A 26,354-nucleotide genomic window follows, 5' to 3' on the forward strand; every position below is an offset into this window, starting at 1 on the left:
TCGATTGGATCGTTGGGTCTGTCATATTCGCCAGCGTTAAAGTAGCTGGCACAATAGTTGTGCTTGTAGTCATCTAATTTTTCGAGAAGCAGAGCATCAACGACCAATCAATCGACGACTGTTATCGTAATCTGATGAGTAACTGAATATGGTGGCTTCGCTATCAATTGATACACTACGCAGATTATCAACTCTATTCACAACAGGGCGCTGACGTTCTCGATTGTTCAGCTAATATAGTTGCATTCTTACGAATTTAAAAACTGGCATTCACGATTTCGATTGTTGAGTAATTTTTATAAATTCATTTTTGAACACCCTCGCTCAAACTGCCCTATCCGAGACCCTGCTTCAGCTGGAAGTGTCTGCTCTGTTGGTGATCGCTTGGATAAAGCCTGGTGACAGTTTGTTAAAAAGTGATAAAGCTCAATTTACTTAGACTCACACCTCGTATATAGGTATCTAGACTTTTCCCACGTCGCACATGGTGATAAGCATGTTTAGCAAGGCTCAAGTACCAGTTTGAAGTTCTGACCTCCTTAATTACAGATGCATTCATAAAGTAGCTCCAGTTCCAGCGCTCGTGTACTTTGGTTTAGGAGGAACTACAATATCGTGACAATTGTGCTTTTTTTTTTCTTCTACAATAACCCACGTAAAACCTCAATCAAACTGGCTGGTCTCTAAACATTTTCATAGCGTAACAAACACTCCAGCTTGCTAGAGATACAGCGAGAATAACGGCTGAGCCCATACCTCGTGATCGAGAAAGTATCACAAATAACGAGAAGATACGATTTTATATTAATCACAACTAACGACATCTGCTGGTCAATACATATTCTTCTACATGAACCTCGAGCAGTTACTGCTCATCGCTTACTCCCACATACACCTCAAATGGTTGACAAGCATCGCCCACAATGGCATATAATATAGCGTAAGTATGCTAGAATTTGTGTATTCTCATTTGGGCCACTTTGTCTCACTAACTTGTACTCTATTCAAGCATGGTTTGCGACTTTTTCTACCCGCAATTGGGAGGTGTAGAGTTCCACATCTATCATCTAGCTCAGAAACTGATCAAAATTGGCCATTCGGTAGTTGTTATAACGCACGCGTACGGCGATCGAACCGGAGTGAGATATCTGAGTAATGGTTTGAAAGTTTATTACGTCCCATACACGATCTTATACCGAGAAACCAGCTTTCCAACGGTTTTTGCCAGTTTCCCAATTGTGAGAAACATTTTGATTCGTGAACAGATTCAAATAGTGCACGCACATGTGAGTGTGTCGTCTTTGGCTCACGAGGCTTTATTGCATGCGACAGTCATGGGACTCCAAACAGTTTTCACCGATCATTCTCTGTATGGATTCGACTCGTTGGCATCGATTCTTGCTAACAAATCGCTGCGCTTCACACTAACTAACGTGGGTGCCGTCATTTGCGTATCCAACACTTGTAAGGAAAACATCATATTGAGGGCTGATCTTGACCCGTCCCATATATCTGTGATTCCCAATGCAGTGGTAAGCGAAGATTTCACACCTGTCCCAAGAAATAAGCACAAAAATCTTGATCAAATTACCATCGTAGTGATTAGCCGCTTGTATCCCAACAAGGGAGCTGATCTTCTGACACATTTGATTCCTAAGATCTGCAATATCCAGCAAAACGTTAATTTTATAATTGCCGGCGACGGACCCAAATTCGTTGACTTCCAGCAAATGATTGAGACGTATCGTCTTCAAGAAAGAGTTCAGTTACTGGGGGCTGTACAGCATGAAAACGTTCGTGACGTGATGTGCCAAGGCGATATCTATCTACATGCAAGTCTCACAGAAGCCTTTGGCACTGTACTTGTAGAGGCTGCGTCGTGTGGGCTTCTAATAGTGACAACAACAGTCGGCGGTATACCTGAAGTTCTGCCACAACATATGACCGTGTTTGCAAAGGAGACATCTGTTTCCAGCTTGGTAGAAGCCACATCAAAGGCGATTGAACTACTAAAACAGGGAAAAGTCGATACTTCTCTTTTTCACTCGCAAGTTGCATCGATCTATGATTGGACCGATGTGGCCGCAAGAACTACAGCAGTATACCGTAAGTTGATTTCCGAGTCAGCAACTCAAAACCACTCCTGGCTGCAGCTATTGAAAAATTACCACAACCGCGGCGGGCCGTGGGCTCGTTTTTTATATATACTTTGTGCTGTGGTGGAGTTCATGCTATATTCGTTTCTTGAATGGTGGTATCCAAGGAATCAAATCGATGTTGCTATAAAATGGAGACGAAAGTTGGAATGAAAGACCAATTTTTCAGCTATTTTAGCTAGTCAAGTCATGCAGCTGATCTACCAGACGAGCCTTTTTCTCGTCAAGCTGTCTACAATAAAAACCTAGCGAGCTACCTTTCGAGGGATACTCTAAGCGGATCGGCATGATGTCAGCCTCGCGCACAAATTCTGAGAACATGTTCCGACTTTTCTCCAGATCGTTAAAAAACTTGGCATTTGCAAACGAGTGATTGGAGCTCAAGGGTTCCATCAACCAAAAGTTCTCGTCCAGGCCCTCGTAAGCATGCTGCATACTTGAAATTGTCACTTGCAAATCATTGATCTTACAGGCGAGACCTAAACGATCCATTCCATCGGTCTCCTTGGTCAGATTAACAAGCTGCTTGTTAGGAAATAAAAATCTTCGTCTTATGCGTTCGTCCTCCAGAGCCTCTTTTAATTCGGTGTTACTATCCTTCAAAGAACGAACAGATGACTGTAGTTCCTCGCGAGAAAACTGCAAACTTGACAAATTGTTTTGGAGATCTGAAACGATGTTCTCCTGCTCGATCTGTCGCTGTAGTTTGTTTTCAAAGACTTTGAGTTTCAATTTCAGTTCCTCGATATTGTCGGTCTTGACCGACACCATTTTCCTTAATTCCTTTACCTCGAGCTCAAGCTTCTTGGATTTTAATATAGCATTTCTGGCATCTGTATTCTGCAGTTCAGAAGCATTGTCGTGGCGCGCATCAGCCTGCACGACAATTTTGAGCTCACTCAGCTTGTTTAGAAAGCCCTCGAGAAACGTTGTAGCTTCGCTTTGCTGGAGACTATCACTCTTCAAAGCACATATGACTTTTTCGAAAAAATCGGTGGCAGTTGCGAAAACTCCGTTGCTTTCTAATAGTGCAATGCTCCCTTCAGCAGCAGGTTTTGATCGTTGATCACACAAGACAAGCAGGCGCGACAACGCTGATTTGAGTTCATCCGTAAGGTCACGACGCGAACTGGTTAGCACCCTCGATGTCCGCTGAAGTGTTTGAAATAGAACTAGTGGATCTAAGTCGACCCTTGAGTTCTTCAGATTAGAGAATGATTTCATACCCAATTCCACAAGCTCTTCTGGAACTTCACTTTTGATGAGACTCTCTTTCCAATTCTCTATTTGACTCTGCGTATAGAGCTCAACCATGGAGTTTTCTAGCTTCGCATGCCTGGAGGTCCGAGCCTCTGATATGTAAGACTGGGAAGCCAGCTGAAGCAGAAAATATGCCTGTACGGTCTTATAGGAAATGTCAGGCGAACCCGCGTCCAGCATTTTTGATAAAAATGATAACTGTCTGGACAAAACCAAAGGGTGTCTCTTATCTGAACCACCCCAGCTTTCCACCAGAAACTGATTGTTTAAAGACTTGTAATGCAGCTCCGTGTGTAGTTGTTGAATTTGATCCGTAAGTTCTTCCAAATGACGCTTGGCAGTTGGATCGCGCAACATAAGCTGCGAGTTTTGCGCTTCAAGCGTATTTATTTTCTGCTGCGCGTTTTCTAGCTTTTCGCGTAGTGAGTGCAATTGCTGTGAGAGCTCCTCTTCTAGATCGCGGTACATGTGCTCGAGGTCGTTGGCAACTTCGCGTTCAGCTCGAAGTTCGTCCATGGCCAGTGTGTAATCTTCCAGCTGGGAATGCAGGCCTGCATTTTCTTGTGTAAGTTTGTCGACTATGTGATCATAGGACACCTCAGAATCCAATTGTGAGCCCATACTATCAAGTAGACGACGAAAACCGTCTAACTCTTCGTTTGCGTCTTCTAACGTCTTTCTAACTGTCTTGTTTTCCACACTAAGGTCCTGATTCTGCTTTTCAAGGTCCTTATTCAAGTTCCGAAAAGTGTCCAAACTAATTTGGACTTTGAAAAGTGTTGACTGCAATAGCTTATTCCGTTTCCACAAGGCGTCTGAAGACACATTTTCTTTCCACTCTTCCAGGTCGATACTTCGTCTTAGGTCCAATTCCTCTGTAAGTTCTTGAACGTGGGCCACCAAATCTTGGTGTTCGAGTTTCAACGAGTCCAGCTCAATTGAGAGCTCTTCGATTTCTAGCCGCTGGGCTTCTTTATCCATAATACATGCTTCCAAATCCAGTTCCAGCTTTCCGTATCTCGAGTGAATGTCATTCAATTTGTCCTGCAGTTTTACCACCAGTTTTTGCATTTTTCCACCAGAGTTTTGATCCAATGGCAGCATGTGGCCATGTATCTCATTCTCAACAGCGTGAACAGCCCCTAACTTTCCAAAAAGACCGTAAAACCCATCTTTCTTGAGCGTTTCGAAATACCGGATCCCATCGACAGAACCATCGTTTTTGCCCGTTTTTTCGTCCAATTCAACGCCGCACCATACTCCTTTGGCAAACCTCGTCTCGCCTATAAATCTCACAGTGCCCACAAGCCCACCAATCCTCGCCTTCTGGCCTAACTCAAGCATAAATGTTAGCTCATCGCATATGTATTCTTCGGCATTGTTAATATATAGGCCTATAAGTATACTAAAGTTGGATAAATCACATCGAATTTCATCAAAATAAGCGTTTTGAACTAGTCAAAAACTAACGAAAACTAGAGCAAAAGAACCATTGAATTCCGAATGAACCACAGAAGATCAACACCAAGAGGTGCTTTGAACGGTGCCAGCTCTTTTAAGAGTTCTAGCGCCGAAAACGGAGTACTACAGAAGGAATTATTGGAAGAAAACAAACAAGAGATCTTTGAAGCATTTTCGCTTTTTGATATGAACAACGACGGGTTTGTAGACTACCACGAGCTTAAGGTAGCAGCTAGGGCATTGGGATTCGAGCTGTCGAAACAGGAGCTACTGGAGCTACTGGAAAAGTACGATCGCGATGGACGCCGTCTGATGCACTATGATGACTTTTTCGTGGTGATGGGGGAGAAAATCTTGAATCGGGACCCGCTGGACGAGATCAAACGTGCTTTTCATTTGTTTGACGATGATAACACGGGCAAAATCAGCTTGAAGAATCTCAGAAGAGTGGCAAAGGAGCTGGGCGAAAACCTGACAGACGATGAGCTCCGGGCAATGATCGACGAGTTCGACCTCGACGACGACGGCGAAATTAGTGAGCGTGAGTTCATTGCAATTTGCACAGATACGTGAGGTCGCGCTGGTACCTTTAGGAAAAAAGAGAAAAGTAAAAACCCCGGGTCGGAATTCAAAGCTATACAATCTGTACTATATATATATAATCACTGGTCGTCTCAGAAGGGCGCTTAAGAGCCACAAGTGAAAGAATCGTCAGTGGCGGTTGCCACGTAATGATAAGCGCATCACGGAAACCTACCTGCATGCTCGACGTTAGTTTTATCATTCGGTACTTCTCTGTCGTTTCCAATCCAAAATTGTGTCTTTCCAAAGCTCAGAGTTCGATAAACATGGCAAGAAACTTGCCCATATAGTTATTTGAAACTTGCCCATATAGTTATTTGAATTTCATGACCCTTGACTCTTCAAACCAGGTGTCAATTCACTGGTTTCCAACTTTACCGTTGTATCAATCATCAAATGTTGAGAAGCATCTCTTAAATTAGCCCAAGGCCTAAGTCTCCTGGTTTCTGGTATCAAAAGATAGGCAAAATTTCCCTCTTTCATTTGGCATTTCTCGACTATTGGTAAAGGCTATCTTTCTCATGCTTTAGATATTTTTTTATCCCTGTCATTGCGAGTTTACCGTACCCTCTTGAAATGTCATTATATTAAAAAATTTGACCATCGAACTCATCTTGTTAAAGTTGAACTAACGACAAAAGAGAGAAAAGCGATCGAAAGAAGCCCGTTTACCACAGTTTCAACCATCGCATTGGATTTGCAGACATCGATTTGTTAGGGTTAGTCTAAAATGTCCGGTTATCAACATCTCTCTAAGGCCGGAAGCCGCTTCCTAAAGCAGGTCGAGAACAGACCAAAGCATTTGGTGGACCATTTCAAGAAGTTTGAGGAAAAATCCATGCCGTCGTTTTTGGTACCCTCTATTCCACGCGTTGAAGATGAAGAGCGGTTTAAAAGCGTCAGAGAGTGGAAATATATGCCTGGGGACCGTGTAGTGGTGACCAAAGGCAAATGGAAGGGCCAGGTGTGTTTGATCCACCAACATGACAAGGAAACAAACGGGTTTGTCCTGGACGAAAATGGACCCACCAAAACGGTTCCGGTGCCCAAACAGTTTTGGTCAGAAGGTCAAAATTCGCACATGGTCACTTTCCCAATGGCTGTTTCCCAAAATGACGTAAAGCTCGTTGCAGATATCGACGATCAGAAAGCCCCAGGCGAGACCAAGACCGTTGCAGTACGTGATATTGTTTTCCGGGGATCGTATTACGACGAAGCATACAAAAAATTGATGCCCTTTAGATGCGTCTCAGGGCAAGAAGACTTGGTGATACCGTGGCCCCAGCCTGAGAAAAAGCCCGATGGAACACTAGCTACATCTCCTGAGGTTGCAAGAGAACAAACTTTCTGGGTCTCCAGTATAGCACAAAGTCCCATTCCGCAAGGCGCACTGCTCACAATCCGTAACCCGAAATCCAAATTCAGAAGAGGTGTGCTCACAGCAAGAGACATTGGCAAGCTCGTGGCTCCGAAGATGCCTTTGACCAAGACGAAAAAATCATATATTGCAGAGAAACAACAACTGGCTGCTCGTCCAAAGCGGAAGCTGTCCGATGACGAAAGGGAGCTCATAGGCTCAAAGGTCTTCGAATATTACAGCCAGAACGCTTAAGGTTTCACCGGTTTGTAACTAGATTCGCCAGTCGAAGAGCACCATGCATGTACATACAACCATAAAATATATTATAAGGTCATCACGGGCCAAACGTCCAGAATAAGAAGTATCTTGATTCTATAGAACTTTGGACATCGGTTACTTTTGCAGAACTAGTGTGCGGACATGAGTTTCAGAGACGCACTCAAAGCGTACCTAGTCAACCCTGGTGACTATCCAGAAGATGTTATTTTCCATGATGAAGAGGTTGTCATAATAAGAGACCGCTTTCCCAAAAGTCAATGCCATTACTTGGTTCTGATCAGAGACCTTTCAGAATCAAGGAAGAAGCCATGGGCTTTGAGCACAGAGATCAAGCTTAAGCTACAGCCGTACATCGAGTGGGCGTTGAACCACGCCTTCGAGTCATTTACAAAAGAATATGAATGGAAAGGGACGAAAGTTGCGCCATTCGCAAATAAGGCTCAGTTCCATAATAAAAACTACTTCTTCGAGAATTTCACTAAAGTGGGCATTCACAGTGTACCTTCGTTGAACAATCTACACGTTCATGTCATGACGAAAGATTTTCATTCTGAAAGGCTCAAAAACAAGAAACACTACAACTCTTTCAACACTGAGTTTTTTGTCTCGTGGGACAAACTACCATTAGAGAGTGTAGATGTTAAGTACATGGAGGAGACAGTGATCAAGAAAAGAGATTTGAAATGCTGCTATTGCAACGAGAACTTCAAAAATCGGTTTTCACAACTGAAATTGCACCTTGATCATGAATTTGCGAAAAGATTCGTTAAATGCTCTATGTAATTTTCTTTTGATTTCAATCGGGTTATAGCTTTTGATACTCGATTTTACCTTCAAGCTTTTTAACTTCGGCTACTTTTCTCACCGCTTTCATCAAGTCGTCTTGGATAATGTATTCACGGTCATCGCGAATGGCGAAAAATCCTGCTTCTGTGATACAGTTACGAATATCAGCACCGTTGAAACCATCACTCATCTTTACTGCGGCTTCAAAATCAAACTCGCCAGCTTTTTTAACGGATGCGCTATGAATCTTGAAAATTTCAAGTCTTCCAGCCTCGTTAGGTAGACTAATTTCGATTTTCCGATCCAATCTCCCGGGTCTCAGTAAAGCAGGGTCAAGTGTGTCCGGTCTATTTGTGGCCATAATAACTTTGGTCTGTCCCAGGTTGTCGAAACCATCCATCTGTGTGAGCAATTCCATAAGCGTACGCTGAATTTCACGATCCGCAGATGTACCTTCGCTAAATCTCCGACCACCAATGGCATCGATTTCATCCATGAATATGATGCAAGGTTCGTGTTCCTTGGCGTATGCAAACATTTCACGAACGATACGTGCAGACTCACCGATGTACTTGTCAACAATTCCCGATGCAGGCGAAAAGATGAAATTAGCACCAATTGTGGCGGCAACGGCTTTTGCCAGCAGGGTCTTACCGGTACCGGGAGGCCCATACAGCAAAACACCCTTGGGGGACTTGATACCCACTCTTTGGAATATTTCTGGGTTTTTCAAAGGTAGTTCTATCACCTCACGTAGTTCGCGGATCTGCTCTGTCAAACCACCGATACCTTCGAAAGTGATCTCGCCTGGTTCGAATGAGGTCATATTGTAAACAAGCGGGTCTGTCTCACGAGGCAAAACACGCATGATTGTGAGAGTTGTTATGTCCAGAGTCACACGTACACCCTTTTTGAGTTTTTGACGGTCCACACTGTTACGCACACCTACAATATAACGGGGGCCTGATGAAGCCTTGACAATGTATTTTTCCTCCGAAAGCTCCTTCATCACTTCACCGACCAATTGGCCAATACTTTGTAGCGCTCTGATGTCTGCTTCGGTGCGTTCGTATTCCTTTTCCATATCGCGAATCCCCTGACGTTTGCTCTTCAATTGATCTTCGTAACGTCTGTGTTCTGCGATTTTTTTCCGGAAACTCGACAAAGCACGCTGGCGTGCTTCCTGTGCCAAGTCCTGGGCTTGTTGTTGCGGATCTATGGTCGCAGTGTTGCTGTTGTTTGCATTGTTTTCAGAATTTCCACTTTCACCAGAGTTTCCCTCCAAAGCGCTCAGTAGCGGGTCTTGTTCTGCACTCATTTTGGTCTCAATTTGTAGCCTGGATCGACCTTAGTTGTACAGCAGCAAAAGAAACGTCTTAAAGCAGTATTTCGAGTCCTTTTAGGTCGATTTTGTTCGGTGGCGACTGGGTTGCAATTGGGATGGTCGACTTTATTTTATATTAGTATTTATATATAGTTATGTATGCTTAGAGGTAAAGGTATAAAAGAAGAGAAAAACGAGGGCATGGGAGGGCTGAGAATTGTGGGGAAAGAAAAGCTTGACGTTTTCGGGGAAGGTGTTTTTATATAGAAACTCTAAGCATCAAAAAGCGCCTATTTTTGAGGAAGATATCTTCCCTACAAAAAACAGTCCTATCTTCAGCAGCAATTCGAACCATTTAAAACACACAGTGTTACAATATGTGACAGACCGAATTTGGATCAAATATAGTTAACGGTGGCCAAATACTACCTATTATACCGGCATTCGCTCTATTTTGCAACAATTGGTGGAGCCCGAATCCTGTCACTATGTCATATTCTGGCATCTGTCATCTGTCACCAATATATAATTGAGATGTGTAAATTACTCAACTAGAATTGTAAAGGCTTCAAAGAGAGGCAAAAAATAGCATAGTATAGCTATTCTAGTACCCTGTAATTTACTACTCCAATGGGTGTCTCTCTTGAGACTCCTACATTAGAAATTTCCACAGGAATTTATGTCGAAATTACCCAAAAATATGATTTTTCATTGCCTTAAAGAGTCAGTTGAATACATGTTGAATAGCTGAAACGAAGTGATTTAAGACCACGATATAATGCAGTATAACTGAATCCCAAGTTATTTACAACTTCTTTCTTCTCATCCATTTTTCGATCAGCAACACGTACATAGTGACAGTCGTCTAAAATTCAGCGATGAGCTAAAATCACCCAAATTTCGTCAAGATCTCACTCGAACACTACTAAGAAAACTTGATCTCCAGCGCCCAATCGATCCCTAATGGACTTGCAAGCCTTTATTCTATGCGGTAAAGGAGCTAAACTTTCGCCATTCACGCTCGCACGCGGCGATTCGGGCCTTTCCAAGGCACTTTTGCCCATTGCAAACAGACATATGATAGAATACGTTTTGGATTGGTGTGAACAAGCGAATTTTTCGGAAGTGGTTGTTGTAGCAGGAGCGGAAGATTCTGCACAGATCCAAGATGCTTTGAAAAGATACCAGGAGATTCGGGAAGGCCAAATGGCGTTACTTGCTCGGCATGGATCCAATGCCACGACAGGTTGTGGTACACCTTTGGAGCCAGTTCCAATCAAGTTCATGACCGCTAAACACGACCAGACAGGTGCCATTTTGCAAAGAGAGCTTCTTCCTCGTATCAAGGGCGACTTTGTGCTTTTGCCCTGCGATTTCGTCACAGAAATACCACCACAGATCTTTGTCGACCAGTTCCGCAATAAGGACCCTGATAACCTGGCAATGGCTGTCAGATACCGCAACACATTTGACTCATTTGACAAGAAACAGTTGGATTTGTCCTATACTATCTACTCTGAAAATGAGAACTCTATCAAGCAGCCTGTGCTTCTAGACGCCTATTCTCAGGAAGACGTGGAAAGATCTAAATACCTACAGACACGGTCCCATTTGCTATGGCGTTATCCCAATACATCTGTATCCAAAAAGCTTTTGGACGCATCCGTGTATTTTTGCTCGTATGAGCTCGTAGAGCTTTTAAAACCGGCCGAATTATCAACTGCTATATCTGAAACCGAGTCTGACAACGACGACGATACTCTTGGTCCAAAGCACGCAGATGATTTGGTGCAACCCATCAGATTCCGAGCTAAATGCAAGCTCATCAAAGATGCTATCAATTGCAATAAACCGATCTACAAAATCTTCAGAGATCTGGCCAGACGGTCATGGCAGCATTCCACGCCTCGAGAAACCATCGGTCTTTTTATCCTTCCCAGCTTGGGGCTCTTCATCCGCTCCAACATTTTATGTGCATATATGGAAGCGAACCGTTGCATGCTGAGAGTCAGGTCGTCGCTTTTCGCAACTCATGGTCCCTCTGGTGTAGGTAATACGATTGGAGGTGACTCAATAGTTGGGGCAAACTGTACCATTTTAGAAAAGGGTAGCATAAAATTGTCCGTCGTGGGAAACAACTGTCGAATCGGCAAGCGTTGCCGTATCGTCGGTTCAGTAATCCTCGACAACGTCGAAATTGAAGACGAATGTGTTCTTGAAAACGTTATAGTTGGAAGCTTCTCAAAAGTGGGGAAGAAATCCAAGCTCACAAATTCTTATGTTGAGGGATCCTACGTTGTGGCAGCAAAAACTGTCGTCAAAGGTGAAACTTTGACGCACATCTACCTCGAAGAAAGTGATCAAGGCTCGAGTACCACGGAATCTTCAGATGACGATGAAGACTCGGATGGTTATGCTGAAGATTACTACGATGAAGAGTTTGAAGACGATGGCCTTTTCGAGCGTTGAAAAAGAGCTAAATGAGTGCGAATATCCCTTATTAGTTTTCTTATTTACAAGAACACGCTATACATGTAATTTTGAACCTCTGGCCTCGCTGTCAAAGAGCCAATCCCAACGACCTTTCTTGTGCAAAATGGCCAAAATCAAAACCGCTGGTAAATGCAATACGCTAACCCAGAAAGTCTTCCGTGCATACACATTTGCCAATGCAATGCCTTTATTGAATTTTAATCTGTCTTTCAATATCTTTGCAGAATAATTGTACCTCTGTTGCCACCAAAATTTCATTGCCCAATACGATAACCAAGCATTGGCAATGGCGGAATCCAGTTGATAATACCAGTCTGTAACATTGTAGTAAGATAGACCGAAACACAGTGGGAACATGAGAAGTGAGTATCTGAAAGCGACTCTTGCGTTCAACTTAGGATTTTTCCAGCATGTCATAACATAACCAGCGTCTTTGTATTCGTTTCTGATGTTGTGACTTAACGTGTTAAAGTGTGGGAATTGCCATGCATATAGGAATCCGGCTAAACACCATCCGCCCGGATCCGTGAGAGAGTTGGCAGCACACCAGCCCATCAGTGGTGGAAGGGCACCCACAATTGCACCTACCCATGTGTTGATGATATGTTTTCGTTTAAGAGACGTGTAAATCCACGCATACAGAGCGATATTTGTTGCTCCTAGTGCTGCCACCGTTGTGTTGACTCCCAAATAAAGGATAGCAACCCCCAACGACCCTGCCACCGTAGCAAATTTATAAGCCTGTTTGGGTGTCAAAACACCACGCACCACCGGTCGTGCTTGAGTTCTAACCATTCGTCTGTCAAAATCAGGTTCTCGACCCATGTTGATGGCATTGGCTGCAGCAGAGCTTAGAGCCGTTCCCATCGTCAATGACATGAGTTCTGGAACTGTGGCTGCCGAAGGACTTAGTGCATACGAACATATGCAGCTGAGCATCACCAGCACTGTGAGTCTTGGTTTCGATAGTTGGACATAAGACTTTAGTAACTTCTTTGCGGCCTTTTGGGTCAGGACCATATCGTTGGTATTCACCTCATTTTTTCGCTGTTTACGATCCAACGGTTTTACCTCGAACGGAAGGTTTGATGTTCGTTGGGGCGTAATGTCATCTGTGCAGCTCAGAGCCTCCAGGGCTGAATTGGCTAGTTTTTGACCCCGTTTTTTGGCATCCTGAGCCGAGATATTCGAAGAGAACTCTATTGGGGACGTATTGAGCGGAATTGAGGTCTTATTCGGGCCGCTAACGTCACCATAGCGGCGAACTTTCCGTGAAATTGTATTGATTCCGTAGCATGCCAAAAACCCACCCAAATTGGCTTTTCGAAGCGCTGTTTTCAGCAGTAGACCATTTGCAGCATATAAGCTGGCCATACCAAAGGTTTAAGAGCCACTGATACTGCGTTCAAGGCTACAGATCTTGATCTAAAACTGGTGATTAAGATCTTCCGATGATCATCTTTGGTTATTTAGAAGTACTATTTTTCAATCATATCTCGTAGCGTGTGACTAGATCGTCATTTACGAAAATTCCTAAAATGATTTCTCAGATACTTGGAAAGGTCAACTAAGACCTCGTTTTAGGGCAAAATCAGTGTCTTTTTCGTCGAAAACTGATCGTTCTTCTTATAGCCACAATTTTCTAGCTTTTTTTTCGGCTTATTTGGGCTTGGAAATTCATATAATAATATATCAAATCATGTAATGAAAACTGAGCTTAGTTGAACCACTTTTAGCGCTACTGATAATCCTAATTGAAATGGCATGTCGAATCTGTGCATTCTACTAAGGAAAGTATATAGTTATGACTTGAAAATGACGATTGACACTTCGACGACACATACGTACATGGTGATTCATTGCGCTAATGGCACCGAGAAGTAAGTCAGACTCTTATTGAATGTATTCTCGAGTTCGGTGTAGTTGGTGTATATCGTGGTTAGCATTGGGACGAAGGGTTCTTCTATTATTATCAGGCTCCAATCCTGATTGACATTTTATGTAAATGCTCGGATACTATCTCTCGCACTCTCAACGGCATGCAGGAATATAGAATGCACCGTTTTCGAAAGAAATAGATCATAAGTCGTATCTTGCGTGAACCTTGACATTATTGCAATGGAGTGGATTGCTTCCAATGTCGGTTATGCCTTGAAAGCGCACTTTTTTACTTTTTTTGGGTTGTGCCAAAAATAATGCTGCTGGTGTGGATAGAATATGAATCACTATACCTTAAGGCCCGGATTGGCGCTTTTCACTGTCACCAGCGGTGGCATTAGACGCAAGTGTTTCGTTTTCCGTATCCTTTTCGGATTTAGTGGCTTCAGACTCAGTTTGATCATGTTGGCGCTTTAGCTTGGTGTTTCTGATCTTGTTTTCAATCAGGTTATCGAAAGCAAGGATGGCGCGTACCAGGTTACTGACGTAAATGACCATAAGCTCGTCGTTGGTTTTGACGGCCAAAGCTCTTTGTAAGGTATTGGAAGCAGCTGCAAGCTGCTCATCAGACGACAGTGCAAGCTCGTCATCATCTGGAGCCCCCAGGCTAGGCAGAAGATTGAATACATCCTGTAGTTTGCCGAGAATCGTGTGGTTGACGGGAAGCTCTCGACGGCTCACTTTGTTCAAATATGCAGCTATGTCAGCAAGTTTTTGTTGCAAACCCTTGAGAGATTTGAGCTGGTTGGTAAGCTTGATAGAAAGCCCGCCAGCGGCCTGATCGCGTACGTCACGCAGTAGATGTTCCACACCTATTTCTTCGGCTTCCTCTGCTTCTATCGACGATGGTAAGTGCAGAAATGTCTTTTCGGTCGATGTTCCATCGTCTTTGACCTGTTCTACAGCCATGTATGCTGTTGTAGGTAGTCCCACGCCCTGTTGTTGGACATCCACGATGAGCAACAACGGTTGCTGTTGGCGTTCTCCTGTGTACTTTTTGAACACCTCGTTGATCTTGAGGTCAGCAGCCTTGAGTTTTGGCCCACTGTGGTACCACCCTACCAATTTCTCTTTGGCGTTGATCTTTTTGCACATTTCGTTCATGCTTTCGATGTAGTTATGGTCTAAAAACCACACATCTGAGTTTTTCTCATCTTCTTCGAAAGGAAGGGCAAAAGAGTTTGTGACTCTTAAGCTTGTTCCCTGGGTAGAGCCTAGTATCACACCAACGCATCTTTTATGAGCAGGTGTGTTGATACGTTTGTAGTGGTCCAAAACCGAGAGTAACACTAATGGTGCTACGGTAACTTGTTCGTAGTTCACGGACATGATGGGTGGTAGGCTGATTCTTGGGTCAATGGATTCGTGCTATATCTAACGGTTCTATTGGAAACCCACAACCAGTTGAACGGAGTCGAGACTTGGATCAGTTCGTGTCGTTTTCGAGAAAGTGTCGAGTAAGGTGGCAAACCTTCAACGCTGATATTGAGATCTTGAAATGGAATTTGAGATTACGTACAGCGTGATATGGGTCCAGTTACTGATGACAGCGACAGAAAAGTATCGCTGTTGTTGTGATAATAAGTTGGATAATATGTGTAAGGTATGCCTAAAGTTGAATGAGATTGGCGGCTATCGCCAGGATTTTTGTTTTTGCTGTTTGGTTGTCGTTGTTTTATTTTCTTTTAGATTGCATTTTCTGAACCAATGGGCTTCGAAATGGCAATCAAATTGGCAGTATGAATTGTTTTCTGATGTTTTTTTTGCTAGTTTCTGGTGTCAACTTGCTTCCCCGTCGAGTTTTGATATCTTTTTGGTTTTCATTCGCGCAGTTGCAGCGATAAGCGTTGTCGTCCTTATGTTTGAAAAAGTACATGAGTAATTCTATGTCAATGAAACTGGTATAATACAGCAGCATATGCCATGACAAAGATCCCCTTTCTACGGTGTCTTGGCCTTAGTATGGAGTTTTACTCATTTTGTCCAACTTGCGTCCTCCACTTGATTCTCTTGTTGCGACCAGAGGATCAATAAGATGGCAGGAGTTCAAAAGTTCAGCAAACAACGAACTAAAAGAGATGCTGTTGAACACGAGCAAGTGCCTATTACCACTCAAAAAAAGCTTAGTCTTCCACGCCTGAGCTACTTGCATCTACCACCGAGAATGTCGCGAATTGCACCTTCGACATACGAAAACCACTTTTTTAACCAAAAATTAGTGTACCTTCGCGCAACACATCAGAATACCCCCATCTCACTGCCTGTAACCTCTATTCAAATTTGAGCACACGTTCAGCACTCTCTTCAAACCCATCTTTTTTGGATCTTCTACGCTGTTTTTTCAATCAACCTTCTATCTGTCATATATACACACACATATAGCTGAAAAATTTCGATGAGCTAAAAGTTCAACTTCTCACAACTGCGCAACCCACGGCACAAGCGCTTTTAGTAACCATGCCGTTCGGTCAAATCGTTATAGGCCCGCCAGGATCAGGTAAATCAACTTATTCTCACGGTTGCATACAGTTTTTCAACGCTATCGGACGTCATGCTCAGGTGGTGAACATGGACCCTGCAAACGACAGTTTGCCTTATCCATGCGCTGTAGACATCCGGGATTTCATCACTCTGGAGGAAATCATGGCAGAACAACAATTGGGACCCAATGGGGGTCTCATGTACGCTTTAGAGTCTGTTGACAAATCCGTGGATTTGTTCCTACTGCAGATAAAGTCGTTAGTGCAGGACGAAAGTGCATATGTAGTGTTCGACTGTCCCGGCCAGGTCGAGCTCTTCACCCATCATTCAGCCTTGTTTCGGATCTTCAAACGTCTTGAGCGTGAGCTGGATCTTCGGCTCTGTGTGGTCAACTTGATCGACTCCGTTCACCTCACTTCTCCCTCTCAATATGTTTCCATTCTACTTTTGGCCCTTCGATCCATGCTCATGCTGGATCTTCCGCACATAAATGTGCTATCAAAGATCGATATGGTTAAGTCCTATGGCCCGTTACCGATGCGTCTTGACTACTACACGGAAGCACAAGAACTGGATTATTTGACACCGTTTGTGGAACAAGAAAGCTCCAGCGTTTTAAGCAAAAAATATGCCCGGCTTACCCAAACCATTGGAGAGCTTGTCTCGGATTTTAACCTGGTTTCTTTCGAAGTCTTATGTGTTGATGACAAGAGAAGCATGATTGCACTTCAAAGTGTCATTGACAAGGCAAATGGCTACATTTTCGGTGCATCAGAAGTCGGTGGAGACACTGTATGGGCTGAAGCCTCTAGACAGGGTACCGCATTGGTCGCAGACGACGTTCAAGAACGGTGGATCGATAACAAAGAGGCTTACGACAAGCAAGAACAACTACAGCGCGAGAAGCAGCTTGAGGAGCAGAAACACAATGACCAAGAGATCGATGTCGATAAAGAAGACGAGTGGGAGAATGCATTGAAGGATTGGGAGAACGAGCATGGTGCCAACTATACGAAATAACGAGGACGACTTTACAGCTCGTGGATGGGTCGGCTGGCATTGTCTTTTTGTACGAAGAGTACCAGCCATCTCTCATATTGTTACTGGTATCGACAAGACGACAGACATAGAACAGGACATTTTCTAAGACAGTCCTTTGGATTCAGCGATTGATCTGATATTTATGCTGGCTCGATGTTTTCTAACGCCCCATCTTTGGGATATTTCTCAAAACAATGGCCGCGGGTTGAGAATTAGCAGAACGGTAATATAAATGGTGATAAATTCTCGAGTGCGTCGTCGCCTGGTCTGGTCTCCCCCAACATCAAACGGTATTCGAAACAACTGTGCCAATTTGCACCAAATTTAGTTTAAATTTTGGGTATCGCTATAACTGCACCAGCATGCCTCGAAAATTCTTGGGCAATAGAATCGATGCAAATCTGGATTTCGTTAGACCCGCCTCTCTTGGCGTCACCAGCTTCGATCTGAACAATCTGCCGGATCTGCCGGGTTGGAGTTCGAAGGAGGCACATGCTACTGAAGACACTAAGATAATTGGGAATAATGGGCGACGGATTTCACGAGCATTTGGTGGTACCGTGAAGCTGAAAAATAGACTGAGCTCTGTTCCCGAGCTTCTGATCCGCAGAACCGAACGGCTAGCACAGAAAAACTCTGAGGTTCAAGAGCATGATAGCCTTTCTCAAACTCCACTTCCAAAGAAAAAAGATATACCCGTTGAAGCGTTGCAACAGATAAATCCGGTCTTACGCCAGCAAGCTTCCAAAGATGTTAGAAGCTCAGGGTCAAAATTCACTAAACCTGCTGTGATGAATCGTGCTAGTCGGTCACACGTTCCGTCTCCGCTAGCCAGTCCTCCCATAGTGAGCAACCGTACAAATGTCATGGCATTCCCGGCAATCACTAACACTGCCACCAACACTGGATTTAGTCTCAGTCGTAATAAATCGATAGGTGAGGCCCTATTTGATGAGATTTTGACGGCGTACGGATCGCTCCCGGAAAACCAAAAACCGAAGGGCAGGACGACGATTTTTCGGAAAAACTACGAACATCCCATCAATCAACAGTTGAAGGCTACGTTTCCTACTCTCGAGAATAAGAATCGCGCTCATTTCGACCCTGTCATTCGTGTAGACGACTACAGCGATGAGCATGTCAGAGCTGTTTCTGACAACACTGAGCTTGCAACTGCGATGGGGGATACTCTACCCAGTCCCTACTATTTTAACTCGAGTGGGTCTGATCCTTCGAGCTCTGGAGAGGAATTTTCCGATATCGGCAGTATCATGAGCAGTCTCAAATCGCCACGCAGTGACGAGTCTGCTACTTATTTTTCCGCTGACGACCATCTGTCAAGTCCCACTAAAGTCAGTGTTGCAACATCAACAAAAACACAACAAGAACAACAACAACTGATGCCTAGCTGCTCACTACGGCATGTTCGTACCTGTCAAGTACACCCGAGGATTTTCACGCCGGACGATTCCTCTGAAGACTCTGGAGCGTCTGATTACGACAGCGAGGACAACGGGGAACCTCACATCGCCCATTTACAAGATGAGCTAATAGATCTGGATATCGGGGATACCTCCAGTTCTATCTATCACGATTAAATAAGAGGTCTAGTATACTGCATATAGGTTTTAAGACACGGAGTTCAGGAAGGGCGAGAAAGATAGCTTCAGGGTGTCTCAAACACTAACAATTACTTGAATAAATACTTGACGTAAACCATAGTATTTATATGGTCTGGAATTCGTCTTTTGTCTGTCCTGTTCATCGTCAAGTCAACAATCTGTCATAAATATACAAAGTTCAAGCTTGAATGATGAGATCCATTCTTGATCAAGAGTTTTAAAGTTCAAAGAGTAAAGACCAAAGGAAAGCCATTGACTGTTGTTTTAAGGCCAATCGAACTCTAAAACTGTAATTCCAACTCTAGAAACTGCCCAAAACATGGCACCATCCCAATTAGAAATCAAAATAAGGTCTTTACAGAGACTCTTGAAAGAGGAAAAGTACTATCAGCAAGAGCTTCAGGAACAGAAAGACCACGTCAAAAGTCTGGAAACAAGTGAGACCGTGGACCCGTACGATCTGAAAAAACAGGTGGAAGTCTTGCAAGATACGGAAAGACTGCTACCAGCGTTGTACGAGAAAATTGGACAATTCAAAGCAGACTTGGAACAGTTTTCCGAGACTTACAACGGAACAGAGGACCTGCAACCGGCCAAGACTACTTTGAAAGAAGCTGACGCCCTTTTGGCTAGAAAATGAAATACTTAAGAACAACAAGAATCCACACTTCTTAGTGCTGAAGCTGCATATCCTTTGGACAGCTGAATTTTCTCACACCACAATTGCTAGATAAAGTCAAGAAATAGCCACACATTTTGTCGCCACTTGTCGGACTATCGTCCCAAAGTGGTGCCTTTAACTAAGAGCCTTCATACAGATGTTCACAACTCGTGCGATCCGGACAAGTTATCCTGGAAGACATGTCAAAGGTCTTAAATGATCATGAACTAGCATAGAACTTTCCAAAACAGGAGACTAGAGTCTGGAGAACTAAGTAGGCCTGCCAAAACGGACATACTGCTGACTCGTTGTCCCCTACCAGCCGTTAGGTCAGCTCGGTAACAGTCGTCGTACATCATTAGGTGGAAAACTTCATCAGCGATGAGCTTGCAAGATATCCAAACGTGGAAGTAGCCCATCAGCCAAGAGTTGCTCCTTCATGATCTCGATACGATGTGCTAGACGCTATTCTTCCTTAGATAATTCTAAACTATCCAGCATAATCGCTGTCAACAGCGTCCAAAGCTTCCAGCAGTCGCTGTCAAGCAATTTGGCACTGACAAAACTAGCAAATGCCTACCAAAATGGGAAATTTGCCATTGAAGACGGCGAGGGAAAGGTCTCAGATGGTTTGAATTCAACTAGAACACTCCCGTTGGTTCGATTCCCAAAAAAACAGGTTTTCGAAGAGGTTCTGAATGATCCAAAGGTCGGGAACTGGAGAAAACCCGCAACAAAATGGATTAGGCTGGGAAAGAGACTGCTGAGGATGTATGTGAATGGCATTAAGAATACATGGCAAGCTTATTTCGATTCTAGGAGGCTGTTACAGAGAATAGGACCCTCTGAGTCGATGGTGGTCTCAACGTATAGGGATTTGGAATTTCAGCAAATCCAGAACAGAAGTAATCCCGGCGATACAGTGAGACTCGCGCTTTCAAGGAAAGAATTCCAGGAAATCCACAGGCGTCGGGAATTTTGGAAATTACCATCTTTCTTCGTTCTGTTTTTGGTGTTTGAAGAAACTTTGCCTGTCATATGCTATCTGGTTCCCTCACTAGTACCTTGGAATTGTCTGACACCAGGTGCCTATAAGAAACTGTCAGAACGGATGATTGCCTCCCAGGAACAATTGCCTTATCGAAAACTGGGACCCGCTGTCCGCTATACCACGCCCTTTGCCTTGGAATCTTCAAGCACCATTGATTTGCTAAAAAGTTTCAAAATGCTTCCCCGGGCCAAAGCTGTGCTTTGTGAATGGTCTGGTAACAAAAGCTCATTGTGCGAGTTGCTAGCTAAATTTCACCAATATCTGGTCTTGGACGATTGGTTCCTGCTACAAAGTATTCTAAATACCGAGGATAAAACCATCTTGTCTGAAAGTGAGCTCGTTAACGCAATTTTGGAAAGACAACTATATCGATCGGGCGAAGATCTGAATGAGTTAGTCTCCACCGAATCTGGTCAAAAAGTACTTGTCTGGCGTCTCATCATCTACTGGTCTTTCAGATTTCAAAATACGATTGTTACCGGAGGAACAAAGACGTTTTCGGAACTATGGGGCGTTAACAACGTCGGGATTCTCAACCACCCCGGCTCCCAAAAGCTACTTGATGAATCAAGCCTGCCGTACGTCACTCATAAAGATTGAACTCCGCTAAAATAGGTTCTATTTGTTTATTACACACATTCTCATATAATCATTACATGTTAACGCAAATTTATACGTTGTTATCAGCTGCCGCCTGTAACTCGACGTAGCGTAAAAGTGCTATCAACCTTCGTAATGTTCCAAATGCGCTTCTTCTTCACACACAATTGTATGTGTATGCCCTGGGGCGTTCCTGACCATCTTTTTCAGGTCCTTCGTACAGTATGGAATAGAAGAAAACCATTGATCGCGATACACTTCTTCCATAGTGGCTCTTTCATTAGGATCAATGGTCAATATTCTGGACATTATTGGCCTAGAAGCATGCGGTAAGAGACGCAGTAGTCTGTAGGGTCCGTGCATTACTCTTCTACTTTTACCATGCTCCCTACTCCTGTGTTTTCGTTGCTGAGCTTCAGGGTTTAAAGACGATGATGGAGCTTTCGCTGAGTCGACGGCATGATTTTTGCCTGCCGGTTGAGATTCATTGGTTCCCGTTTTCATCTGATCTTGAACCGCAGGTGCATGTTTATTATCAGTTTCTTCAGTTTCTTGGGCCTTCTCAATAGATTTCTCTGCTTTTGCAGCGTGCGATTGATTTTCATTCTCAGGATCCAGCTCCTGTTCCTTTTTGACAGGAACTTTATCCTGCTTAATTTCGGTCTCTCGTTTCTCGGCCACATCGCCTGATGCAGCCGCATCCCCGGTTTCAATGGCCGGTATCACCTTTTCTGTGTGTGCAACACTTTCCTGTGTATCTTCCTTTACTTTCCGGCTTCTATGCTTCTCCTGACGTCTTTGCTTCATCAATTGTTCATGTTCTCGAGCAGATTTCACGTAATCGTGTTCAACATCGTCAGGCAGGCAAAATAGTCTGAAATTCTCATCGCTATCTTTGGGTGTCTTCCATGGAAATCTCTTTAGCATCATACAGCAGTAAATGATACCAATGGACCAAATATCGACGCACGTTGGATCATACTGCTTGGTAGAGGTCATAACTTCTGGAGCCAGGTAAGGGTCACTGCCAACAATTCCGTGAGCCATAGTTATACTTGAATCAAATGGGTATTTGTATACAACCGCGCTTCCGAAATCAATAAGTTTGAGGAGACCATCGGTACTCATAACACAATTATCGAGTTTAAGATCTCGGTGCGCTAAACCCATTTCATGTAAGTACTTGACACCTTCTGTGAGTTGACGAAGGCAACAATTGATTTCGCCCCGAGTCATTTGACCGGACATCACCACAGCGAAGAAATCAATAGGACAGTATTCCATCACCTCGTAGTATTTGTTTTGTTTCGCATCGCTGAATATATCCAGCGTTTCTATGATATTAGGGTGGTGTAAAGTAGAACCGATGCAAAACTCTGCTGTGCATTTCTTAGCGTAATCCTTGACCAATTCATTTGGCCTTCGGGGTCGAAATTCTTTCACGGCGAAAGTGGCTCCGTCACTAGGTCTTGTGATTACACGTACAGATCCACCTGCCCCAGAGCCCAAAATTTTGCCCAGTTTACCGTACTTCTGGGCCAAAATAGCATCATCATGATATATGTTTACTCGATTTGAAAGCGACAACGACGATTCCGAAGAAGGTGGGATCGCAGATTGTGTGTGCGAATGGTGATCGGGCGATCCGTTCCGCATGTTAGTGGATTGTGAGGGTTTGCGGTGAAGTATGGCAGGACGGAAGAATCGTTTCAGCTCGTTCATGGATCCGCCAGACCGTTTCACAATACCACGAGATTCAGTCCCAGAGTCACTACCCACCGATTCGCGGCTGCTAGTATGGTTCATGAATCCGAGAAATGATCGACTGCTCCGGATATTGGTGGGTTCTGTAGGGGAGCTATGGTCCTGATGATGAGCATGGAGGCCCTTGCCATGGTGGAAGACGCTTCTGCCAAGTAGGTTAGGCATCTTTTGCGGCCAGAAATGGTGATTTGGGGTAAAAATCTGGCTTCCGTTAAATTTAGGGCTATCCCGTTTTTGAAACTTGTGAAATGGCTGTTCCGGAGTCTTTCAAGCCAGAACTTTCGCAAGAAAGTTTCCAGTCTGTGAGTTCCGCACTACAGTTACGATTGATACACCTTCTAAGCACTTTACAAGAGTCTGTAAAGACCAACTGGTGCAAATATAAAATGACTCACGGTATCTGTCCTTTATAACGTTATACCCTGCTAGAAAAGCCAAAACCCCACAAAAAGCTCTGCTAGAAAACACCAAAGCGTTTCTTATAGTAAGCCTTGCGGTTGTGGATTGATCCGAGATACTATAGAGCTCACTGGCCTTCAAATCCTTTAGTTTTCGGTCCTTAAAAGTGGTGGTTGCTGATCTTTGTTGAGATGTTTTTTTTAATAGGGTGGATGACAGTAACATAAGGCGATATTTTGACATGAAATCGACAAAAGCTGGAAACCCGATGGTTTTGAGCGCGAAGAGAGTAGTTGGTGAGTAGTAAAATGATTTTCATGAAAGCGAGTGGTTTGTATACCTGTTTGCGTAATTTAGAGCATTTTCTATTTGTTTTGGAGAAGCCTTCGGAGAAAGAGACGTTTGTAAAAGGGACAAGCAGTTAGGTAAAGGTAGTGATGATTATAGCAGAAATCTAATAGTAAATTGGTGACTATTTTGGTGAGACTTTTGTCGTGAGAGGTGGTGCTGTTGTTGTTGCAAAATAATAAATGCTGGGTATAAGGATTATATTTATTTCTGCGTTTATAGTGTTCTTAGAGAGCTTGGAATGTGATATATGTTGTTTTATGAATAACTGGAAAAGAACGGTAAGGAAGGAAAGTTATTTGGGCTGGGCTTGTATCTCGCAATGGCACGTACAATACGTTTTCGTTGGAATTGTAGATAGTGGATTTTATTTCGGGCTAGAGAATTTTTAGAGCACAAATCTGGTATCTCAGCTCTACTGCGTATTGCATACCATTTTACCATTGGATGAAACTCTCGAAAACCGGTACTCAACTGTCCCGCGCCAGGCTTTGAAGTTAGCGAGCAATTCGTGTCACGTGACTTGACAAATCAGTGGAACTGCAAAAACACAACAAATGGGGTATATAAGGTGATCAATCCAAAGTGGTAATCTAGCCCACTAAGCTTAGCCCACTCTGACTTCAAAATTCCAATACTTTCCACTTTTCTCTGCTTATCGGCAGAATCGTCGATAACCTGCATTATAATTCGTCGAGATCGGTAAATTATAGATCGTCAGAACAGATGACAGCGACGTAATTATTTAAACCATGGAAAAGAGATAAACATTCAACATCTGTCATCTATCTTTTAAAGGCGTTGATCACAGAGTGTAATTAGTGGGTTTCATTCCGGATCATTGGTCAAATCTAACAAAAAATATTTTGACTCCCTAACTCCCTTGGAACAGTACTCATCGTCCAACTAATAACATGCGCCACGAACGGACGTTACCTTTGCCAACTGCAAACCATGTCTAAAGATCGCAAGTGCACAGCAACTCAAGAACAAAAGCACATTAAAACACTAACAACTCGTATTGGTCGGGGTTATTCGGTCAAGAGCGCTACGAAAACCTACAAAAAAAACGAAATCTCAGTCTTTTCCCAACTCAAACATAAAATCACGCCTGACATAACGTAGCTCAAAATCTATCCATTTCTTGAAATTTCTCGGTTCTCTAGAAACGTCCAAAACTCCCTGTTGAAGCTGTCTCGAAAACTTTCGCTGTCATCGCGTTAAAAAGCTCATCATGTGGTCTCGAGACTCGAGCTCATCTCTAATAAATCAAGCATAATAAACCTATATATACATATACCACCATCAACCATACATCAACTCTAATTTGGCAGTCAAGTAGATGAGTTTGCTACCCAATGATCAGCGTCAACTGCTCCATAAATGTCTTCTCAAATATGTTCGTAACCATTCCTCGAAGAGTGAGCTCGATTCGCTTCCTGGAACAGAAAAGATCGATGAAAATGTTGTTATGCGAACGCTGGCAATGTGGCTTGACGTAGACTTAGAAAGCCTGGACGATAAAGAAAAACCGGTAGATGCCTCTTTACTGCCGCGAAAGTGGAACTCCATTGTGAGGTTGCAGCGTAGAATCATCGAGCTGGAAAAACAGATCCAAGAACTGACGCAAGAAAACGAAACCTTAATGAATGAAGGACCTGTGTCATTGGCCAGTAAATCGTCCCTAACTTGGGTTCCTAGAGACCAAAGCAAGATTAACATCAACTGTGGTGCGTCGGTGTCGAGTGTCAAACTTCATCCTGAACTTCCACTGCTATTCGCAGCAACAGATAGCGGGAAACTGTTGTGTTACGACATTATGAACTCTTCCATGCCGACAGTATCTGTCCAGGCCCATATGAGAGGAATAACGTCTATTGACGTCATAATGAGTGAAAAAACTGAATGCTTTGTGGTGACAAGCTCAAAAGATTTGTATTGCAAAGTATTTCGTTTGGTCGAGTCCGAGCTTCAACCAATACGAAGCTTGGCCGGACATGAACATGTCGTGTCTCAAGTCCGAATATGGAAGCAAGGGAGCGATACCCTGGTGGCTACTTGTTCGCGAGACTTAACTTGTAAAGTGTGGGATGTTTCTAACGGCTGGTGTCTGACATCATTTCAGCCTCATAGCGAGTGGGTACGATCGCTAGACGTCATGGGAGATTATATTGTCACCGGCTCCAATGATTGCACTGTGCGGCTTTCGCATTGGCAATCTGGAAGAGGCCTCTCTAATGGAATCGGTCACACATTCCCCATTGAACGGGTCAAGATCATACCTATGCTCCAGAGCGATTCAGTCGCCGACGAAGTACGAACTGTTTACAACACCTACGATGAGGCGTATGTGAACCTAGGGTTCTCGCATGTAGTTACAGCCTCCAGAGATAACACAATTCGCATATGGCAAGTACCGTTGCCCAAATTCGTGGCCCACCGGCCACCGCAACCAGATCAAACTCGACAACACTTCAGTTTAGTGACTATTCTCAAGGGACACACATCCTGGGTCCGTGATCTCTGCATAAGAGGCAATTATTTGCTAAGTTGTGGTGACGATCGTACCATCCGGGTGTGGAACCTCTCTACGGGGGAAATTGCCCGCGTAATAAGTAGTTCGCACGACGGGTTCGTGAACTGCATTCACACTGATGGGAATGGACTTATCAGACAAATAATGGCGTCAGGGTGCGCCGATGGGAAAGTGAGAGTATTTATAAAATAAAAATGTACTTTTCGTTGAAC

The 26,354-nt window shown here is 43.7% G+C and overlaps 15 protein-coding genes across 15 annotated transcripts; 10 read left to right on the top strand and 5 right to left on the bottom strand.

Moving 5' to 3' along the window:
• Positions 1-923: 923 nt before the first annotated feature.
• On the top strand, positions 924-2,309 carry SPT14 (LALA0S01e04390g1_1; the record flags this gene model as incomplete). The annotated part of the gene is made up of 2 exons (XM_022774295.1): positions 924-940; positions 1,010-2,309. 2 exons carry the CDS (start codon positions 924-926, stop codon positions 2,307-2,309), a joined length of 1,317 nt encoding a protein of 438 aa, XP_022626406.1.
• A 21-nt stretch (positions 2,310-2,330) lies between these two features.
• NIP100 (LALA0S01e04412g1_1) lies at positions 2,331-4,760 on the bottom strand (the record flags this gene model as incomplete). The annotated part of the gene is made up of 1 exon (XM_022774296.1): positions 2,331-4,760. The coding sequence occupies one exon, from the start codon at positions 4,758-4,760 to the stop codon at positions 2,331-2,333; it is 2,430 nt and encodes an 809-aa protein (XP_022626407.1).
• Positions 4,761-4,919: 159 nt separating this feature from the next.
• Positions 4,920-5,450, top strand: CDC31 (LALA0S01e04434g1_1; the record flags this gene model as incomplete). Its single annotated transcript, XM_022774297.1, has 1 exon — positions 4,920-5,450. One exon carries the CDS (start codon positions 4,920-4,922, stop codon positions 5,448-5,450), a length of 531 nt encoding a protein of 176 aa, XP_022626408.1.
• A 739-nt stretch (positions 5,451-6,189) lies between these two features.
• MRPL40 (LALA0S01e04456g1_1) lies at positions 6,190-7,071 on the top strand (the record flags this gene model as incomplete). Its single annotated transcript, XM_022774298.1, has 1 exon — positions 6,190-7,071. One exon carries the CDS (start codon positions 6,190-6,192, stop codon positions 7,069-7,071), a length of 882 nt encoding a protein of 293 aa, XP_022626409.1.
• Positions 7,072-7,239: 168 nt separating this feature from the next.
• HNT3 (LALA0S01e04478g1_1) lies at positions 7,240-7,881 on the top strand (the record flags this gene model as incomplete). Its single annotated transcript, XM_022774300.1, has 1 exon — positions 7,240-7,881. The coding sequence occupies one exon, from the start codon at positions 7,240-7,242 to the stop codon at positions 7,879-7,881; it is 642 nt and encodes a 213-aa protein (XP_022626410.1).
• Positions 7,882-7,903: 22 nt separating this feature from the next.
• On the bottom strand, positions 7,904-9,202 carry RPT4 (LALA0S01e04500g1_1; the record flags this gene model as incomplete). Its single annotated transcript, XM_022774301.1, has 1 exon — positions 7,904-9,202. The coding sequence occupies one exon, from the start codon at positions 9,200-9,202 to the stop codon at positions 7,904-7,906; it is 1,299 nt and encodes a 432-aa protein (XP_022626411.1).
• Positions 9,203-10,171: 969 nt separating this feature from the next.
• GCD1 (LALA0S01e04522g1_1) lies at positions 10,172-11,677 on the top strand (the record flags this gene model as incomplete). Its single annotated transcript, XM_022774302.1, has 1 exon — positions 10,172-11,677. The coding sequence occupies one exon, from the start codon at positions 10,172-10,174 to the stop codon at positions 11,675-11,677; it is 1,506 nt and encodes a 501-aa protein (XP_022626412.1).
• A 57-nt stretch (positions 11,678-11,734) lies between these two features.
• COX10 (LALA0S01e04544g1_1) lies at positions 11,735-13,075 on the bottom strand (the record flags this gene model as incomplete). Its single annotated transcript, XM_022774303.1, has 1 exon — positions 11,735-13,075. The coding sequence occupies one exon, from the start codon at positions 13,073-13,075 to the stop codon at positions 11,735-11,737; it is 1,341 nt and encodes a 446-aa protein (XP_022626413.1).
• Positions 13,076-13,933: 858 nt separating this feature from the next.
• RPN8 (LALA0S01e04566g1_1) lies at positions 13,934-14,968 on the bottom strand (the record flags this gene model as incomplete). Its single annotated transcript, XM_022774304.1, has 1 exon — positions 13,934-14,968. One exon carries the CDS (start codon positions 14,966-14,968, stop codon positions 13,934-13,936), a length of 1,035 nt encoding a protein of 344 aa, XP_022626414.1.
• Positions 14,969-16,096: 1,128 nt separating this feature from the next.
• Positions 16,097-17,140, top strand: GPN2 (LALA0S01e04588g1_1; the record flags this gene model as incomplete). Its single annotated transcript, XM_022774305.1, has 1 exon — positions 16,097-17,140. One exon carries the CDS (start codon positions 16,097-16,099, stop codon positions 17,138-17,140), a length of 1,044 nt encoding a protein of 347 aa, XP_022626415.1.
• A 383-nt stretch (positions 17,141-17,523) lies between these two features.
• Positions 17,524-18,759, top strand: DSE3 (LALA0S01e04610g1_1; the record flags this gene model as incomplete). The annotated part of the gene is made up of 1 exon (XM_022774306.1): positions 17,524-18,759. One exon carries the CDS (start codon positions 17,524-17,526, stop codon positions 18,757-18,759), a length of 1,236 nt encoding a protein of 411 aa, XP_022626416.1.
• Positions 18,760-19,102: 343 nt separating this feature from the next.
• RBL2 (LALA0S01e04632g1_1) lies at positions 19,103-19,423 on the top strand (the record flags this gene model as incomplete). The annotated part of the gene is made up of 1 exon (XM_022774307.1): positions 19,103-19,423. One exon carries the CDS (start codon positions 19,103-19,105, stop codon positions 19,421-19,423), a length of 321 nt encoding a protein of 106 aa, XP_022626417.1.
• A 460-nt stretch (positions 19,424-19,883) lies between these two features.
• On the top strand, positions 19,884-21,095 carry PNT1 (LALA0S01e04654g1_1; the record flags this gene model as incomplete). The annotated part of the gene is made up of 1 exon (XM_022774308.1): positions 19,884-21,095. The coding sequence occupies one exon, from the start codon at positions 19,884-19,886 to the stop codon at positions 21,093-21,095; it is 1,212 nt and encodes a 403-aa protein (XP_022626418.1).
• A 123-nt stretch (positions 21,096-21,218) lies between these two features.
• On the bottom strand, positions 21,219-23,024 carry HRK1 (LALA0S01e04676g1_1; the record flags this gene model as incomplete). The annotated part of the gene is made up of 1 exon (XM_022774309.1): positions 21,219-23,024. One exon carries the CDS (start codon positions 23,022-23,024, stop codon positions 21,219-21,221), a length of 1,806 nt encoding a protein of 601 aa, XP_022626419.1.
• A 1,924-nt stretch (positions 23,025-24,948) lies between these two features.
• On the top strand, positions 24,949-26,334 carry PAC1 (LALA0S01e04698g1_1; the record flags this gene model as incomplete). Its single annotated transcript, XM_022774311.1, has 1 exon — positions 24,949-26,334. One exon carries the CDS (start codon positions 24,949-24,951, stop codon positions 26,332-26,334), a length of 1,386 nt encoding a protein of 461 aa, XP_022626420.1.
• Positions 26,335-26,354: the final 20 nt, after the last annotated feature.

Source organism: Lachancea lanzarotensis, scaffold LALA0S01 (assembly GCF_000938715.1).
Source record: "Lachancea lanzarotensis genome assembly LALA0, scaffold LALA0S01, whole genome shotgun sequence".
Taxonomy (NCBI): domain Eukaryota; kingdom Fungi; phylum Ascomycota; class Saccharomycetes; order Saccharomycetales; family Saccharomycetaceae; genus Lachancea; species Lachancea lanzarotensis.